Genomic DNA, 19,740 nt, shown 5'->3' on the forward strand with positions numbered 1-19,740 from the left:
TTTCACTGTTGTATAGTCAGTCCATTAATGTCACAATATTTCTGAGAATATAACTTTGACACAGTTTATACAAAGGCCTTTTTAAGCTTTCCACCTCCGAACGATTGGCTGCAGCTCTTAAATAAGCCAGTGGGGATTCAGTTTATATAACTCAGGACCTTTCTTTCCTTCCTCCCACTGTTGCCCTTAGCAGCCTCAAGACTGCTGGATTCTTAACCTGACAGTCAGTGATCAAGATACTAATTTAAATTATTAGGACTATTATGACTTCTAAATATTAATATTATGGTAGTGCCCAAAGACCCCTGTGAGGATTGGGGTCCCATTGTGCTGAGTGCTGTACAAACACAGAAGGGAGACAATCCTTGCACTGAAGTATTTACCATCTAAAGATAGAAATGAAGGGTAGGGGATGAGAATGCAACGTACCAGCAAATGAGTAAGGTGAAGAATTAGCCCAGCTGGTTACATGTATTATAGGGGGTTTGTTTGCTTATTTATTTTTAATTGGCATTAGAAGAAGTGAGGAAGGAAGCAGGAAGAGGAAAGGCCATAGTTTGTCACCTCTCTAATCATGACCAGCAGGCTGGATTTTGTCGGCATCATGGCAGAGATGAGTGCTCCAGAAGGATTTGAAGAAAGATTATGGCTGCTTGGATTTTATCAGGGTGTTTTTCCCTAAGTCAAGGGGACAGTGTAGGAGAAAGCATGGAGGTGTTTAAGGCAGAAGCAGGCTACTGGATGGTAAAGGTTAGAAGCATTGGAGGAGCTGACATCACAACAGGTTACTAGATCAGCAAAGTGGAATGGGCATATGTTATGTGAGGTGTTTAGACAAGTATACACAAGAAGCTTATATTTGATAGAGTGGGAAGAGAAAGCCAGTGGAAGACTCAAAAGAGGGATTGATGAGGTCAGAATAATGAGCCAAGAAGATTGTTTTAGCAGCAGCATTCTGAATAGATTTGAGGGATGCAAATTTGCGATAGCCAAGGCCAGAAAATAGTAGGTTGCAGTAGTGAAGACATGGGATGAGGATTTGGAGGAGGAGATAGGTCACCATTATGTTCTGGCCCTGCTCTGTGGGCTGATGCCAGGGATGAGGGCATGGCACAAATGTATAAAGTTTTCTAAAGGAAGCATCATCTGGTTTTGGGTGTTAACTGGACCTTCAGTCTTAGTTCTTAACTAATTTTTGTATTGAAGTAATTTATTTGAAAGAGTCAAAATAGGAGGATGTTTCCTATTTTGAAGTGTTAGACCATCTAGCATCTTGTCCAACCTTTCTTGGGTAAACATCTGGGGTCAATTCCTGACCGTACTGAAGTCAATGGCAACATTCACATTGATTTCAGTGTGGCCAGAATTTCAACCCACAAGTTTATTTTCTGTTTCTAAATATTACTTAGCAAGTCATTTTATTAGCAGCCTACACAGCATACCTCTCCCTGGAAATCTCCATCAGTAGCTTTGGGCTGTTGCTTTAATTCAGGTGTTATCTCAACCCAAAATATATATATAAGGCAACCTAATACATTGTTTAAGGGTAATAAACATTTCATACAGCATTACATGACCCTGTTTTATTGGTGTGTTGTGAACCTTCTGGTATGCGTCAGTATTTAACGGGTCATAGAATCTGAATACCAAGCTGCTTAATCATTTTCCTTTTTTTGCTACTCAGCAAAATATCCGATATCTGTCACAGCGCAGCATTAATTTTCAAAGACATTTTAACCACAAGCCTCCTTTGCACAAATAGCATTTGTTCCCAATGTTGTTCATAACGGATAGAATTGATAATAGCTCTGCTTTTCTCTCTGTACTTTACCTTATTCCACAGCAGAATTCAACGGACAATTTTTTCAAAGATATTAGGAAAAGGATTTCCACGTACCTAGTTGAAGCAAAGGGATTTATAATTTTGAGCCAAATCCTCAGCTAGTGTAAACCGGCATCTCTCCATTAACTTCTGTAGTCAATGGAACTGTGCTGGTTTACATCAGCTGAAGATCTGGGCCATTTTTTAAAAAAAGCCATTGCTGAATGTATTTCTGATTTCCTGCCATCTGGATACATTTGTGATTGACTCATAAATATTACCACAGGATTCTTTATCAATAAGAGATTGTTCTCAGGGCAGTGGTAGGTGTTATTTGATGCTCTGAATCAGGGACTAATAGCAGTGGCAAAAGCCTGTCACTATACAAGTAGGTGCTGCACGAGCATCTACACAAAGCTCTGACAATTCACCTCAGTCCTGATCTGATTCAGTTTCCTGCTAATCTTACACCTTTCGCAAACACCAGGGTCACCTTTCAAAACTGTTTTTTGAAGTGTAAATACTGTTAAAAAGTTCTGTGACATAAAGCATAATACTGAAATGCCAGAAATAAGGCTTCAAGCCTTAGATAGCTGGAATAGGGGAAGCTGAAAGCATAAACTTCGCGCTTATGACAAAACATGGCCATGTGGATAGTTTGCACTGCTAGGCCAGCAGGGATCTGGAGCATTGTGGAAGTAGTGTGCGTAGGCTCCTAGTGGAGTGAGTGCTTTGTGCAGTCTGTTGTGAGAATATGTGTGGCATATACTACAGTTATATATTATTTATATCGTGATAGTGCCCAGAGTCTCTATCGCACTTCATTGTGCTAGCACTGTACATACACAGAGTAAGAATCACTCCCTGCCTCAAAGCACTCACAATCTACTTTAAGATAAGACAAAACTAGCGGGTGCAACAAACAAGTGGAGGGTACAGGCAAAAGGAGGATGAGTAACCGTTACAGAAACACGCATGTGATTACATGCATTAGCTATGTGCACAAGTACTTGGTTCTGAGTTAATCTGTTGGAAAAGTTGACAAATGCTGGAAATGGAATGAAAAGAAACTAGCAAAAATGTTGTGGGGCACCGTGAAGGGCTCAGTCATCCCTGCTTAGCTGCAGGGGGAATGGGAGCAGAACCACATTTTCTAAATCAATTTCAGAATAAAACACTTTGCTCAGCCTGCTTTGTAGCAATATTGTCAATCTTCTAGCCTAGCTAGTGGGGAGCGGGGGGAAGTCAACTACAGCTGCACGAATGCTGCAAAAATGGGTTTGCAAATATCTCTAAATAAAAAAGGCAAATTTGTTTCAATGATATTGCTAGACTTTTATTTCCTTTGCACAGTTGACATATTTTTCTAAGTAACATGGCTGCAAATATTTCTGCGAGAGACGGATGAATGATGAGAAAGTAAATTGTTTAAAAGCAGAACTCTTAGGAGGCTAATTAGAGGCTATCTGGACCTACTTCTGAGCAAAGCACGCAGTATTTGGCCTTTTGAGGTCAATGGGACTTTTTGCTTGAATAAAGTGAGTAGAAATTAGCATTTATCCTCTCACAGGAAAATCTGTTCGAACTCACCTTGACCTCAGGAAGTGACTTCAGACTGCTACCAAGGAGCTGAAAGTAATTCCTTCCCCAAAAGGCACATACTTTTCCATTTCCCCTGTCGACATACATACTAACAAACATACACATGAGTAACTCAGTGAGACTCCCTGAACTGAAGGGACTACTCACATATGTAAAGTTACTCATGTGCCCAAGTACTTGCAAGATGGAAGCCTAAGTCATTTACTAAGTATTACTTCCTTCTCATAATAATGATTAGTACTTGACACTTATAGCGCTTTTCACCCATGGATTTCAGTGCTTTAAAGTGTTTGAGTATCATCACCTCAGCCAGCTACTTGTCATCACCTACTGAGGACTGATTAAATACACAGGCTAATACTGCTTACTGGGAAAACAGTGAACTGCTCCCTCTGCAGCTGAACCTTTGCTGGTCCCTGGACAGATGATGGAAGAACACAGTCCAAAAGACTCATCCTTCCTACTGCTGCCTGCTCCAAAACTAGGTTTATCTCCTCTGTTGTAAAAATTCTACACAGGTTAAAAACAGCATGCAGTCTGTATCTGAAGTCCCCCACATATTATACAAAAATGACACAGCTCCGAGCAGCACCACTGCTCTGCTACAACAACTAGAAATTAGAGAGAAAGAGAGAGAGCCATTGTTTTTCCAACTAATAGATGGACGTTTTGGAAATGGGTTTGATTTGCTAGAAAGTCTAAAACTAGGAAAGACTGTTGCCTTATACCATAACTGGTAAAAATGAGTCTGAGTGTAATCCAAGTGAATAACTGCACATATTGGACTAGATAGATAAAAAAAAAACCTTGTCAAAGTCAATTGGCCTATAACTTGGTCTACCTTGTTGTTTTCTTTCAACTTTTCCTAATCATAGAAGTGTAGGACTGGAAGGAACCTCAACAGGTCATCTAGTCCAGTCCCCTATATCCAAGGCAGTATTAAGCAATAACTAGACCATTCCTGACAGGTGTTTGTCTAATCTGTTCTTTAAAATCGCCAATGATAGAGATTCCAAAACCTCCCTAGCTAATTTGTTTAGGTGCTTAATACTCTGACTGTTAAGAAGTTTTTCATAATATCCAACCTAACCTTCTATGTCCCTACTCAGTCTTCTCTTCTCCAGACTAAACAAACCCCATTTTTTCAATATTTCCTCATAGATCATATTTTCTAGATATTTAATAAGTTTTGTTGCTGTTCACTGGACTTTCTCCAATTTTTCCACATCTTTCCTGAAATGTGGTGCCCAGAACTGGACACAATACTCCAACTGAGGCCTTCTCAACAAAGAGTAAAATGGAAGAATTACTTCTTGTGTCTTGTTTACAACACTCTTGCTAATACATCCCAGAATGATGTTTGCTGTTTTTGCAACCATGTTACACTGTTGTCTCATATTTAGTTTGTGATCCACTATAACCCCAGATCCCTTTCCACAGTACTCCCTCCTAGGCAGTCATTTCCAATTTTGTGTGCGCGCAATTGATTGTTCCTTCCTAAGTAGCATACTTTGGATTTGTTCTTATCCTATTTACTTCAGATAATTTCTCCAGTTTGTCTAGATCATTTTGAATGTTAAGCCCATCCATCAAAGTACTTGCAACCTCTCCCAGCTTGGTATTGTCTGCAAACTTTATAAATGTACTCTCTATGCCATTATCTAATAATTTATGAAGATATTGAACAGACCCAGACTCAGGACCAACCCCTGCAGGACCCCACTCGATATGCCCTTCCAGCTTGACTGTGATCCACTGATAACTACTCTCTGGGAATGGTTTTCCAACCACTTATGCACTCACCTTATAGTAGTTCCATCTAGGCTATATTTCCCTAGTTTGTTTATGAGAAAGTCATGCAGAACAGTATAAAAAGCCTTACTAAAGTCAAGATATACTACATCTACCACTTCCCCCTACTCACAATGCTTGTTACCCTGTCAAAGAAAGCTATTAGGTTGGTTTCACATGGTTTATTCCTGCCAAATCCATGTTGACTGTTATTTATTTATCTTCTAGGTGTTTGCAAATTGATTGCTTGATTATTTGCTCCATTATCTTTCTGGGTACTGAACTTAAGTTGACTGGTCTATAATTTTTCGGGTTGTCCTTGTTCTCATTTTTATAGATTGGCACCACATTTGCCGTCTTCCAGTCCTCTGGAACCTCTTCAGTCATGAGTTTTCAAAGATAATCACTAATGGCTCAGATAACTCCTCAGTCAGTTCCTTGGGTATTCTAAACCCATCTAACTTGTCTAAGTAATTTTTAAACTTGTTCTTTCCTTATTTTAGCCTCAGATCACTGGCATTCAGTAGGGTAGACATCTAATCACTACTAAACCTTTTGGTGAAACTGAAGCACTTCGTCCATTTCTACATTTTCTGTTATTGTCTTTCCCACTTTGTTGAGTAATGGGCCTACCCTGTGCTTCTTGCTTCTAATATATTTGTAGAATGTTTTCTTTTTACCGTTTATGTCTCTAGCTAGTTTAATCTGATTTTGTGCCTTACCCTTTCTAATTTTGCATCTATATGCGTGTGTTTTTTTTATATTCATGCTTTGTAATTTGATCTAGTTTCCACTTTTTGTAGAAATTCAAATTCTTTTTAAATGACATTCACATGCTGGTGGCCCTCCATGCTTCAAAATCTCTGTCCAGTATCCTGTGCCCATATATCCCCTCATGGAAGGGGACGGTTCCATGAAGAACTCCCCATCAAGATTTCCTTGAAGAGATCACCCTGCATTGTCCAATCAGTAGAGTGGGGTTTGCCCCAATAGTAATGCCACCCCAAAACCCAGTTGATTTTGTGGATGTACCTGCACTCATACTGGCCCATTGCAGGTCTGCATGCTGCTTTCTATCAGGGCTCTTCCCTTCCCTGCACTGTTTCTCAGAACCTCTACCCTCAATTTAAAAAAAAAAAATACAATACAGGTATGTAATAAAGACTAGCCAATCTTCACCAGGTTTATTTGTTTGTATGTTGTATCCTCATACCCTATCCATTGTCTGTATCTTAGAGTGTAAGCACTTGAGAGAAAGGACAGTCTCTTTTCTATGTTTGTACAGAACCTAGCACAATGGGGTCCTGACTGGGGTCCTTGGGCTCTCCCATAATATAAATATTGAATAACCATGGCTTGAACAGAATTGCAGTACCAGGGGCTCCTATGTGCCAAGGTGATGCCAAGTGACACTGAGAAGAGACGGAAGAAAGTTCATCCAGCATGAAAACTGAGTTAACTTTTTTGACTATTTTCTGCAGGACCAGATGGAGGATGATATGCATCCCATCCACTGACTCAACCCCTAACCCATTCAGTGTGTGGACCCCAGCCCATTCAGAAATCCCATCACCAGATCCAGGAGGAAAAGTACCGCAAAGGAATCCAATCCAATCCTCACCCCAACTTTCTTATGAGACATAATCCCCAAAGGGAATATATATGAGTACAGGGGTACAGCCATATAAGCAAGCTGTGAACAGAGAAGGATGGGATCTGTGACAGTTCGATATGCTGCCATTAGGAGAGCTTTTGGGGGGGACTGGAGGAGCAGTCACCACATAGATTTTGTGACCAGGAACCTTAGAGTGGCAAGGTCTGGAATAGTATTAAAAAAAAGGGGAAATGGAGTTATCCTGGTCTCTGCCTCTGGTGGATGAATTCCACCAAGTCCAAGCATGTGTGTGTGTGCGTGATAGAGTGAGTGCATGAGTGATTGGGGAGAAGGGTCATGACTTTCACTCTATATGTTTGAAAACATAGATGCTTCAAGCATTCTTTAAAAAAGAATTAAACATGAATAACTGTCAGCATCTCCATGCTTGTCTGCCATTCTCCAACAATGTATGTGTACCATATACCCACTGGAGAAAAAGAGGTGATAGAGAAAAAAGATTTCATTTTCAGATTTCCAAGTGATATATATAAAATAGAAAGTAAAATAAAAAAATTAAAAGTTTTATGGTATTCTCTTGCTTTCCATCATAAAGTCTTATCTACAATTTAAGACTGCTGCAAATATGTGACTGTCCATAATGGAGATATGAACACAATAATGGGATTATGTGTATTTTTAGAGTAACGTGGTATTTATTTTCATTGGATTCTAGAAGATGTCATGTTTGTATCTGGAGAGGGTCATTAAGGGTCTAGCCTTTCATTCATTGCTCACGTCAAAGAAGTCAGTGGCAATTTTGGCCAAAATTTTCAAGTTTGGGTGCCTACAGTAAGACGTGTAAATCTATATTTCGGCACAAAATAACTCCTGATTTTTAGAGGAACTGAGTACCACTGAATTTTATGGGAGCTGTGTGTGCTCAAACCAGGCTAGTAACACATGCCTAATATTAGGCATCCAAGTTTGAAAACTTTGGTCTTTGAGTGCATAAGGTATATAGGATCTGGCCTGAACTGCCAAACTATATGATCCTTTCATTGTATATTCCACTGCATACCGTAACAGTTCCATAGTCCACATATATGAATATGCTTGAATAAATCATGGTACTTACATCAGAATAAATTCGTGTTCCAATTACACGAGCATAGTGTGGGTTTGCCTGCATACAGTTCCGAGGACAATACACTCTGAAAATTGAACACAAACATACATTTTAAGAATAGAACTATAATATTATGATACCATGTGATATTTCATTAAATTAGACAATCAAATCCTGAAGCCAATAATTTCAGTGATGGATAAAGATAAGGTGTCCATATTGATGACATGAGATCCATCAGCCAGCACTGATGCTATGGACTAGGAGGTGTTATTGATGTATTTCTGGTATACTTCAGTGGCTCTGGGCTTTTCTGGCAAAGACGACCCAAAGGGCAGTGCTGGGCAATTGCTATCTCTGCCCAAGGAACTGTTACAGGTTTCCTTCCTCAAAATATTGAAGCATAAGCTTCTTTTGATGAGTGAAAATGTTGGCTTCAAAGGAACAGTATACACATTTTGCTGAAAGCTATAAATTGGCTTATAAACAAGATACTCTCCATGCCCTACTTTACCAATCTATTAATATTTCTTTGCAAACAAATATTTTCCTGACCTGCTATCCTCCAATCCCCCCCACCCGCCAACCAAACAACATAGAACTGTGTCAGACCTTTTATGATATCTATTTAGAGCACCACAAGGATCTGCTTGGTACACTCTTATTATTCAATGTGTGTGCAAGATAGCTAGGAAAGTGGGTAAGAAGACATGGGCTAAATGACTTTCACTGTGCTGATGACAGCCCTCGCTACTGCATCCAATCCAGACAGTACCTTTCCCCATGCCTAGGCACCTCTCGGGCATGGGTAAGGTGAGCTGGATGAGAATACTGAGGTGATGTGAGGTTGGGAGAAGGAAGCACCAAAACTGGAAGTTATATCAGTTCCTCTAACTGAAGGTGAACATCTAACATCTGTGACCAAAGGTTATAATTGGGGGTGTGGTTAGACTCCCAGCTACTTCTAGATGATTCGATAGCAACAGTGACCAAGACTACCTTTCTCCAATCAGTGCCTGGTCATTCAGGTGCAGCCTTTCCTCATGAAGACTGACCTTGCTGTTGTGATAAATGCCTATATCACCTCTAGACTGGACTACAGCAATGCACTCTACATCTTAAATCCATTTAGAAGTGGAAGGTAGTGTAGAATGTGGCAGCTTGATTAATAATCAGTGTATATTAGTGGAAGCACATGTCACCAGAGCGGCAGGATCTACTCCAGTTGTGAGTTGGCTTCCAGGTGGCATTTGAGATGTTGGTCTGAACCACAAAACCCTACATGACTTGTGACCATCTTATCTCTCTCCCTGTGACAGATCTTAGCCGAGATCAGTGGGGGCATTCAAAGTGGATCCTATCAGTATGAAAGACAGGGGGTTGCTGGCACAGGATTCTCTGCTGGCAGATGATTCTCTGTGGGAGCCCTTTCTTATCTTTGCAATGCTCTCTGCACTCTGACCTGAAATATACTGCTCCTATTGACTCTCTGGGCATGTTACAAAGCCCATCCATTCCAATGAGCACTGGAGACAGGTTGATGCTGTTGAGGATGTGATTTCTATCTGGGGGAGGGAAGACGTGCTATGAAAGGGAAGTTTTCATCTACAGAAACCCTGATGATCATTGTCATTCCTTCTAAACCCTATGATTCTATGAATAGTATATGAGCTGTGATTGGGAGACCATGGAGGAGAAGTGCTGTTGCCACGATTTATTGCTGCTTATAACTCACTGGATTGAGTTTTTTAGATTTGTGTCCAGGGCACCCAGACAATGTTGGATGGGACTTTGCTTTGGAGTTTTTAAAACTGATCTATTGGTCACTCTGACTTTAGATTTTTATTTTTAAATGTTTTCCTAAAAGCAGCTTCTATTTTTTCCCTTCAGAATGTGTTTTACTGTGTAGAAACAAAAGAGAAGATTAAACTGGGTTTAAGGATGGGATTTGCTCCATCCATTCCTGCATTTCACTCCTTTACTTATTTCTACACCTTATTCAGCAAGAGTATGCAGCCATAGCCAAACAACACATGAGTCCAACGTCCCAAATGCTACAGTAGGGGATGTTTTCTTAGCAGTTCTGGCTTTGTGTTTGCTTCCTCTATTGGCTGTGGGACAGCTATAAAACTTCTCCTGTGGATATCTCCACTCTTGCAGTAAATCATACTATACTGTATTTACCTCTGACTCATCTATGGTTTTGAGAACTGTTACAGGATTCCTTCCTCCAAATATTGAGGCACAGTCTTCTTCTGATGAGTGAAAATGTTCTTTTCAAATACACATTTCATATACACAGTTTACACATTTTGCTGAAAGCTATAAATTGGCAAGATTCTCACCATGGCCTACTTTACCAATCTATTAATATTTCTTTTGCAAACATAAATATTTTCCTGACCCACTATTCTCCAAAAAAAACCCCAACCAAATAAATAACACCTAAAACACAGAGCCGTGTGATATCTATTTACAGAGGAGTAAACTGAGGCTCAGAAGTGCATTGCCCAAGGTACACAGCACATCAGTAGTAGAGAATGGAATATTATATATATATATATATATATATATATATATATATATATATAAAAAATAATATATATCTCTTCTTGCAGTCTGTTGGTCTAACCACTAGACCACACTTTTTGAAGTGCAGAAAGAACCATGTGCTATAGAAAGTGTAAAAGATCCCTTATTTAAAATAAATAAAAGTATACAGATCCTCCTTTCCTCAGAATGTATTTACAAGCTGACAGTATTCTTAAACTAGAAACTGAAAGATAAGAAAAACTTTGCAGCCAGATTTTTAAAGGTGTCAAATACCTGCAGCTCCCACTGACATTAACAATGTGACAGAGAGATTTCAAGATCCTTACCTTGGACAGTGTGAAGCTGGTTTTTGAAATGGGCATAGCTGTTCCACTGTTGTTTCACAGGTGATAGCTTGAACTGAAGAAAATTAAAATAGAAACTAATAAATACATGCAGATACACAAAATACAGTCCAATATATGATGATGATAATATATAAATAAATGCTAACCTGTTACTTTGGAGACTGTGAAGGAATTAGCAGACTGATATTTGCTAATAGAAAGGAGAAATAACAATAAAAAGTCAACAAACGATTTCCTTGATTGATTTCCAGACATAGGTCCTAGATGGATTTATGCTTCATCAGAATCCACTAGCTCAGACCCTAAGCACGGAGTCCCAATGACTGTGTTCACTGCAATTACTATATTTAGTTTACATTCACAATGAAACTCAGTATGAAACCAGTGCGTCACACAAACATGTGCTAAGCATTGGATTTTCCACATTGTCAATAATTTCATTGAGTAAGAGAACAAATAACTATTGCATTAATTATCATTGTATGTCTCCAAAAACCCAGTAATCAGGTTCCATGATTCTGTTTTTGTCAGAAGTGCTCATCAGCAGGAGCAGTCATTGTCCATTTCCTCACTAAGAACCCAACTACGACAGTAGCTTCATGCAGGCCCAGGGTGCTGTTCAGTCATCGCTAGTCTCAGAATCTGGAACAGGCTTTTTCAGATTCATTTTCTGCTCTTAGATCCAGTTTCTACATTAACATTGTGACTGGTATCAGCATCAGGGCAGCAAAAAGGATAACAATTTTCTTTTTCTTAATAATTACACAGTCACCAGCAATGTCAATTCCTTTTCCTGTCTCTAATAACTGGTCAATACTTTTCTTCACTATTTCATCTTAAGAGATCTAATACAGGTCCTAAATCTTGGGTTTTTACAACACCCTCAATCACGAAGTAAATAATCTTGTTTGACTTTGGTAAATTTAATTACTAAATAACTATGAAAGAGACGAAGCCTTAGTCATCTCCAGATTGGATTACTGTGGAGTGTTCTAGTTGGGCTACATCCCGTATTTGGAATGGTTTATTTATTCTTCTAGGATGCTAACTGCACACATGCTCTGAAGTCTGCATTATCTTCCAGTTTGCTTCCAGTTGCAATACAAGACGTTGGCTTTAACCTATGATATAAATTCATAAATGGTTTGGGTCCTTGCTCCCTTGGGGGTACAGCGAGGGTAAAGGTGGCAACGTAGACAGGACAAGTTGTATTGTAACATGTGTTAGCTGGTCAAGGTGAACCCTAACAGAGAAAAAAAAAATGGAAAAATGTAGTCCTGGTTTCAAGTCTAGCTTCATCTTGATCATCTAACACACTAAGGATATGTCTACATTCAAGCTGGAAGTTATCATTTTCAGCTTGAGTAGACATGCCTGTACTTTGATTGAGCTACAGAACTAAAAACAGAAGTGTAGCTGCAGTGGTGGAAGTAGCAGCCAGGGCTGGCTGCCCTGAGAACACTCCTGTCCAAAATCCTAGGTATGTACTTGGGGCAGAGAACCCCTCCTGTTGCCACAGCTACACTTCTATTTTGGCATGCTAGCTTGGTCACCACTGGGCACAGCAGAGAGGGAGCAACAAGGGGGCTGGATATAGCTCCATGATCTCTGATGGCCCCAGCATAGATTAGAGAAGCCTAGAGTCTGCTATGTTAGTGCATGCAAGAGGCCTTCTGCTAGCTGAAGATTGTCTGGGCAAAGTGCACTCCAGCCATGTCCCCCCCACCCCCCTCCCTTTGCACACCAGGGGCTGCAGGAAAGAGGGGTAACAGTCAGCTATGTTGGCTGAATGCTTGCTGGAGGTTCTTCCATACTGGGATAATCTCCACCTGGGAAGATCAAGCCAGTTTCTGTCCTCTTTCTGCTGCGTGGTTGACGCAAAGGATAGAGTATGCCAGGCAAACTGGCTTTACCTCAGGACACCTTTCCTCACATGGCATTCTGTCCAATCCCTAATTTAGCATCATAACCCTCCTCTGTATTTTTCTAGTCCCTGGATGTACTTTTTAACAATTGTGGTGATCAATACTGCACACAGTATTCTACAGACAGAACAGAAGGATGTGAATTACAGCTGCACATTATTGCATTTTCCCTTATTAAGGTAGTAAAAGTAGTATTAAATTACTTTCCCACATCCTAAAGTGAGTCAATTTTTGAAACCTGGTTTGCAAGATTTTTTTTTCAGTATCTTTTATGGTTACAAATACCAGTATTGGTGCGAGGTCAATATTATAAATATCCACCCTGCATGTAATATCGTCTGGCGAATCATGTGCTGTTTTATCTCCATTCAGATTTGCACCATTGAGAAACAAAACAGTTAGATTTGCATGTAGCAATCCATCCTGAGTAAGGAGCAGCATGTAAAAGCAGAGCGGGAACTCAGGGTCCCTGCTTCTCCTTGCAATAGGAGGGAGGTAAACTGCAATTTCTTCTGTGTGATGATTCAGCTACACTGGCCTGTGTGCACAGCCCTCACCTGTTGTAGAGTCAGAGCCCAGGCTCCATCCACTCTGCATCCCAGTCTATACAAGACAGACATGAACAACCGACAATTCAACATACTATGCTAGGGTGAAGCCTACTTTATTAATACTAACACTAACATCTGAGTATTCTAAAGAGCTAGTATGGATGCTGCATCATAGCCCTGGAAAACTACATCCTCCATTCCCACCCACCATATTTTTGTTTGTTTTCTTTTTCAAGTTGAGAAGTATTTGCACCTGCTTTCTTGTACAATAGCTACAACAAGTCTGCAGATAAGGATCCAAACTTTGCCACACATTTCTGAATCACACATTTTAAAATTATCCCAACACTAGCAAATGCAAAAGGTTGGACCAAGTACAGAATTGTAAACTTACCTGAAATTTCACATGCAGGTACTTCATCTTGTAAGGAAACTGTTAAGCATTTACTTAAATAGCTGCACTTTCATGCTTTATGTGAGCACATATTAGGAGTGATTCACTTCTAGATACAACTTCTTATGTTTATTAAAGATCCCATAGAACTCTTCAGAAGGAGCAGAGAGGGGTGTGCTCTAGGGTTCTGGAAAAATTCCAGTTTAGCTAATTATTACAAAATATTCTGCCTACAATGGTTAACCCTTAAAAACAGTTTTACACAGGATGAGTAGATCACTGTAACTCAGTATCAGTATGCACTGTTCCTTTGTATGTACATCATTACATTTGCATAGGAAATAGATGAATGCTGCAAATATTGAGGTAATCTAATCATAAATACTAATTTAGCTATCTAAGAGACAAGGAGGGTGAGGTAGTATTGGCCCAACTTCTGTTGGTGAGAGAGACAAGCTTTGAGTTTACGCAGCGCTCTTCTGGTCTGGCTATCTGACATAATTGCCAAAGGCAACCAGTATACATTTTTCCTGCCTTTTTTGTCACTTCCTATCTCACCGCTGTTCTGTCATTTTATTGTCTGCTCTTAAGAATCTGTACACTTTCAGGGTGAGTGAAATGATACCTGTATTCAAGTATGTGTCATTTTTACGGTGCTTTCAGATCCTTCAGGATGAAAGGAATTATATGGGAAAATTATTATTGCCATTTATTTCAGGTGCAAAAAAAATGCAATATATTGGAAACATCACACATTTTAGTTGTAAGCACACAGAGAATCAGTAATCTTGTACTTACCCAATTGACTGAATGCCATTTCTATAAGATTTGATGAAATAGTTTTTCCTTCCTTGCCTAGTGATATCAACCCAACCACCATCGTTGTCTAGGATACCATAATGTATAGCAGCTCTACAAATGCTGGATTGCTAAAAAATGGAGCAAGAAAATCATTTCCACGTCAGGTGAAACTATTATTTTCCATTGTATTTTAAATGTGAAAAGGCAGGTCTTCATTCTAACTGTGTGCTGTCTGTCCAATATCTAACAATTGCATTTGTAAAAGCTACTCAGCCTCATGCCTTGCTTTCCTCATTCCTGACAAGCTATTCCCAAAGACAGGAATCAGCCAGATATAGCGGCAACATTTTTCTCTGCCCACAACCCCTATTCTGGGGACTGTGAGGGCAAGTGATGTAAGAACTGCTATTCCAGGCCTTCACCACTTGGGGATTCCCGTACACGGAGGTAGCCAGTAAAACTACTTTTTGGTTGCTTGTGCCCTCAAAGCAGGGCAAAGCAGTGGGATCATGGTCCTGAATCCAGTCCTTAGTGAACTAGGCATAGGTGGTATTACTGGCCGGGGCTGGAGACTCCATAGATTTTCTTATTAAGTTTGATGTAGTTAGGACAACCACCACCCCACATGAAGAAAATGTCATTTTGCCATTACTCAGAATGAAAGCATAGGTTTTCATATAGTGTTCATTGTTTCCTTCTCTTTGTTTTAGTGCCCACAGTGATATACAACAGGATAAAGCTGAAGGACCAGCTATTTTAAACTAAGGATTAAAATATTTCCAAAAGCAGCCTATAAATATGCGCCCACAAAATCCTAAACAGCATTTGCAAAGGCGGCTTAGCATTTTGTGTGAACTCAAACTCAATTTAAAAAAATGTTTACCATTTCATAATGTACACTTCCAATAACTTTGCCTTTACTATCCAAGCAGCCAGCAGGACATTCATACCTAGAGATTTAAAATGCAAATCGGTTTGAGATCTGATGATCACAACAGGGAAAATATTTGAGTCAACATACACACAACTGTTTAGAATCATCTCAGATATGCAAACTGTAGGATGTATCATACCTATTGCAAGTTGTTCCTTTGCACTGGTCTCTTAGCCTTACTTCACAAGAAACAATCTGAGCTAAATAACAAAAAGCCAATTTCATTAAAATGTCTTTGAACTAAGTGGTACAAAAAGCATTCTATTAGTTGAGCATATACAAAAAAATGCAAACTCCTTACACATTTGCTGTGTGCTTATTACTTCATTTCTCTCACTATCATCACTCCCTGTAGAGCCCATAGGTGAATGGGTCCTTGATGTCGTATCCTGTGCTTTGGACTGCTGCCGTTCAATCTCGTTGGTTTCCTCCTCTGGCTCATGAGGGGAGTAATGCCTGTCTGAACCCTCTGTTTCAGTGAATGAATGAGACAAATAATTTCTCAGAACAGATTTTAGTCTATTTTTGTAAAAGAGCACTGACATAAATGCGGCAACTTTTGTAAATATTCATGCTTTTAATATTTTGTTTTAATGGAACGTTTTAAAGAGATGAATGAAGGCAATGAAAAATGTGATCCTTCCATTGACTCAATGGGATTCATCCACGAGATGAATAGCTGATGAATAGCTCAGTAATGTACACCATATGCCTTACTGGTGTTGGCTGAAGCTAAGTGTCTTACATGGATGTCTTGCTCACTCTGTAGCACTGACAGCACAGTTTTAAGTGTGGAAGTGCTGGCAATATTTCTCTTGTGGTAACTTCCCTGTCATCAGGGAATCCATAGACCAATAGTGGTATTTCTTTACACAAGGCTGCTTGACCAAACTTTTAACTACAGCTTGCTATGATTAAAGAAATTGGGCTTCTAAATCTATATGCACCTGCAATTAGTCCTTTTCTAGGCATCTAAAGAAGGATCATAATTTTCAAAGATGTTCACATCTGAATTTAAGTCCCTTATTTAGGTACCTAGATTAAGCACCCAACTGTAATCATTATGACTCAGATGACCAGCTGAAGAATTCATTGAGAAATCTTACTTTTTAAAGAAGTGTTAATATAGATGACTTTCTAAGTCACTTCTATTTAAAAAAGAAAAGAAATATCAGCTCCATAATATGCTACATCCTAATGTGTACAAAATTTAACTAATAACATTCTGAAAAATATAGGTAAAATATAGGTAAAAATGACACAAACTGGAATTAATATGTTCTTTTTGCTGCCACACTTTTTTTTTTTTATCTTTATAGAATCCCCTTTGGTTATTTTGCTGAGATAGCAGGAATTCCCATTTAAACAAATTATTACGTAGACTTTTCAGTGGCTCATCAATAAGTGATGTAAATGGCATAAGCCGCATCCTGCGCCTTCAACCACCACTGAAGTCAATGGGAGTTCAACATGCTTATCTCTTCACAAGAAGGGCTGAGAGAGTCACAACATCTGGCCTTCAATAGTTGCTCGAACAAAATTATACTGCAACACACTCCATTGTCAGAGTATAATCAGGAAAGAAAACAAAAATGTTACGTTTATGGTATCCAGCCACACAATCCAATTGCAGCTGCATTTGTTAAAATGGTACATACCCCTGTAGCAAAGATTTTCTCTGCAGCCTCCTCCAAAGCTAGGTGGACATGCAGAACAAGGGCGGCCATGTTTATAAGGAGCATGACCCCACCAATTGCCCCTTAAAAAGAAAAATACTAATTAGTAAATATGCATAGATGCACTCATTGTTAATATTAACATCATTTCAATATATGGCCAAACAAAATGAGGAAAAACTTATTTTGATTTACGTTGACATTTGAACTGTTATGTTCTCATAGTAAACCAAGCCCCCAAAAGAGGTGTTTGACTTACAAGTGTCTGGGTTTAGTCACTGGGAAGCTCATGAAGGGGAAATTGAGGCAGTAGCAGGGTCCAAAGTTGGATCAGGTGAGATCCTGTTACTAGTATGCAACCTAAACTAAATTCCTCCATCATAAGTGATTGGGACTCCCATTGTCCTGGACTTCAGTCACCTAAAGGTATTTTGACCCTAATGCATGGTAGGCTCGCTAAATGAGGAATCCATAGTTTATCTGGTAATGTTATACAGCTACTAAAATAATAATGGGGAGATACTTGTATTTTCCAGAAAAAATGATACATACCATCAGACCATAATAAAGCTCTCTGACCCCAGAGCACTAAAAGAAAGTCAGGCCAGAAAACAATCTGTTTGTGCTTCATTCAGTTATGGCTTCATTAAGAACAAAGCATCTTTTTGTAGCAGTGCCAAAATAGAAAATGCAGTTTGATTTTTCTCTGGGATTATCTCCTGGATTATAATCTATTTACGGATACATTTTACAGTGGGCGTTAGCCTACTCTATATACTTACTTGGGAGAATAATTGCACACTAAATAGACTGCTTTTGGCCAGATCTGTCCCCAGATGTTCATGTTATGACACAAGTTAATGGCACAACCTATCCTGCTGCTTGTGGCCCATACTACCTAGGTGACAGGAAACAAGAATACATGTGAAAATTAAATGAGTGATAAACACAAAATAAACATGTCTGAAACACTGAACTATAAAAATCAAATCACAGAAAAGCAGTAATGTTCCTCTCTCTCTCATACTCATACACACATACTTATGGACAGGGGAAACATAATTTTTGAATAGGGTCATGTAATTGGTTGCTTCAGGTCAGATCTCTGGCTAGTATGAATCTGTGCTATTCCAATGACTTCAGTGGAGTTTTGCTGATTTTCACCAGCTGATGATGTGACCATTCACTTATAAACCCTTGGTCCAAGGAAAAAATTTATGTTGATGCATGAAGGTAATCTGGGGAGTTTTACAACAAAAACTAAACTGTGAAAAGTTAGGATCTTATATACCACAGTTATGAACACAATCTAAGAATGCAAAAGAAATTCAGAATTAGGTAGGTAGGTAGATGATAGCCAGTAATTAAGGGAAGCAATTAACATGAGCAATTAAACTATTAACAAAAGGCTTTTATTCACTGAAAAAACTCAGATCTACTACAGTCCACAGATTTAAACACTTAGGGAATTCATGTCACTGCAATTGAAAGAAAAGTTGCATTCCTTCATTCAGCTGTTGAAACAACTCTCACTACTGAATTCTTAAAAGATTCTGAAAGACTAAGGCTAGGATTTTCAAAGGTGCCTAAAGGAGTTAGGTGCCCAACTCCCATTTAATTAACTGGGAGTTGTAAATCTCACTCCCTTAGGGCCCTTGCACCATCCCAGCATAAAGGCTCAGATGCAGAACCACTAGCAGAACCACTAGCACATTAAAAGTACATCTACACTGCACACAGCTTTCACAGTACATATACTACATACCCCCTAGCACAGGTATAAATAGAGGCGTAGACAGTGAGACACTGCTAAAATGAGCAAACACAAGCTTGAACCCTGTACGTATATACCTTACATGGCTTTCTACATGCCCAAGCAGTGCCTCTCCCATCTACTCTGCTATTTTTAGCAGTATGGTGTCCTGCAGTATGGTGTCCAGCAGTATGGTGCCAGAGCCTTTTCCCACTGCAGGGAAAGGCTCTGGAGGCTTCCCATTGCCAGGTAGGCTCTTATCCTCTCTGCAAGGTTTCCTCTCTGACTCCCCCACCAGAGCCTCTCTCTGACCCATGAAGCTACATACTAGTGTGGACACAGCCCACTTTTCACTGTGGTTTGTAGTACCCATACCCTGCACATTGCCGCCAGTGGTGCACTGTGTAGATGTAGCCTAAGAATACCCATGTGATGGGGTTCCTGTATATAATGGAGAAGGGTAAGCTATGGACATTTTTAAAGAAGAACTTTAGTAGGAAACATGTCTTGATATTAGGGATAAAAAGGAATTCTGCAAATTGCTTCTAGCAAGAAAATTAATGGTAAGTCTTCTGTAGAAATGTCCCTTACTGAATGGACAGAACTTCAGTTAAGAAATAATTATAAAGGCTTCTAGAAATCAGCCTAAAATGGTGTATGCACATTGGTCCAAAGTGAGGATCATGAATTTCACACTAGCTGGAAATAGGATTTGGTTGTACCCAGGAAAAAAGGTCAGAATTGGGCATTTTAGATTTTGTGGAAAGAGGGCAGAATATTTTTTCATTTTCATTGCCAAATGACAGAGAAATTCCTAAGTCTGGACTTAGAAGCATACACAACATTGGGGAAACATTCAGGCAAAGGA

General features: G+C 39.4%; 1 protein-coding gene across 1 annotated transcript in view; it reads right to left on the bottom strand.

The window, feature by feature from the left end:
- The window catches only part of CRISPLD1 (cysteine rich secretory protein LCCL domain containing 1), a 55,039-nt gene that overhangs the window by 6,189 nt on the left and 29,110 nt on the right, over window positions 1-19,740 (bottom strand). The window contains 9 exon segments of the mRNA XM_067553591.1: window positions 7,948-8,023; window positions 10,818-10,890; window positions 10,985-11,028; window positions 14,507-14,637; window positions 15,393-15,459; window positions 15,583-15,643; window positions 15,745-15,912; window positions 17,102-17,202; window positions 17,902-18,017. Coding sequence (XP_067409692.1) covers window positions 7,948-8,023; window positions 10,818-10,890; window positions 10,985-11,028; window positions 14,507-14,637; window positions 15,393-15,459; window positions 15,583-15,643; window positions 15,745-15,912; window positions 17,102-17,202; window positions 17,902-18,017 — 837 coding nt within the window.

The sequence above is a fragment of the Emydura macquarii genome, unplaced genomic scaffold, assembly GCF_026122565.2.
Source record: "Emydura macquarii macquarii isolate MOO-44397 ecotype Brisbane River unplaced genomic scaffold, CSIRO-AGI_Emac_v2 contig_1477, whole genome shotgun sequence".
In the NCBI taxonomy this organism is placed as follows: Eukaryota; Metazoa; Chordata; order Testudines; family Chelidae; genus Emydura; species Emydura macquarii.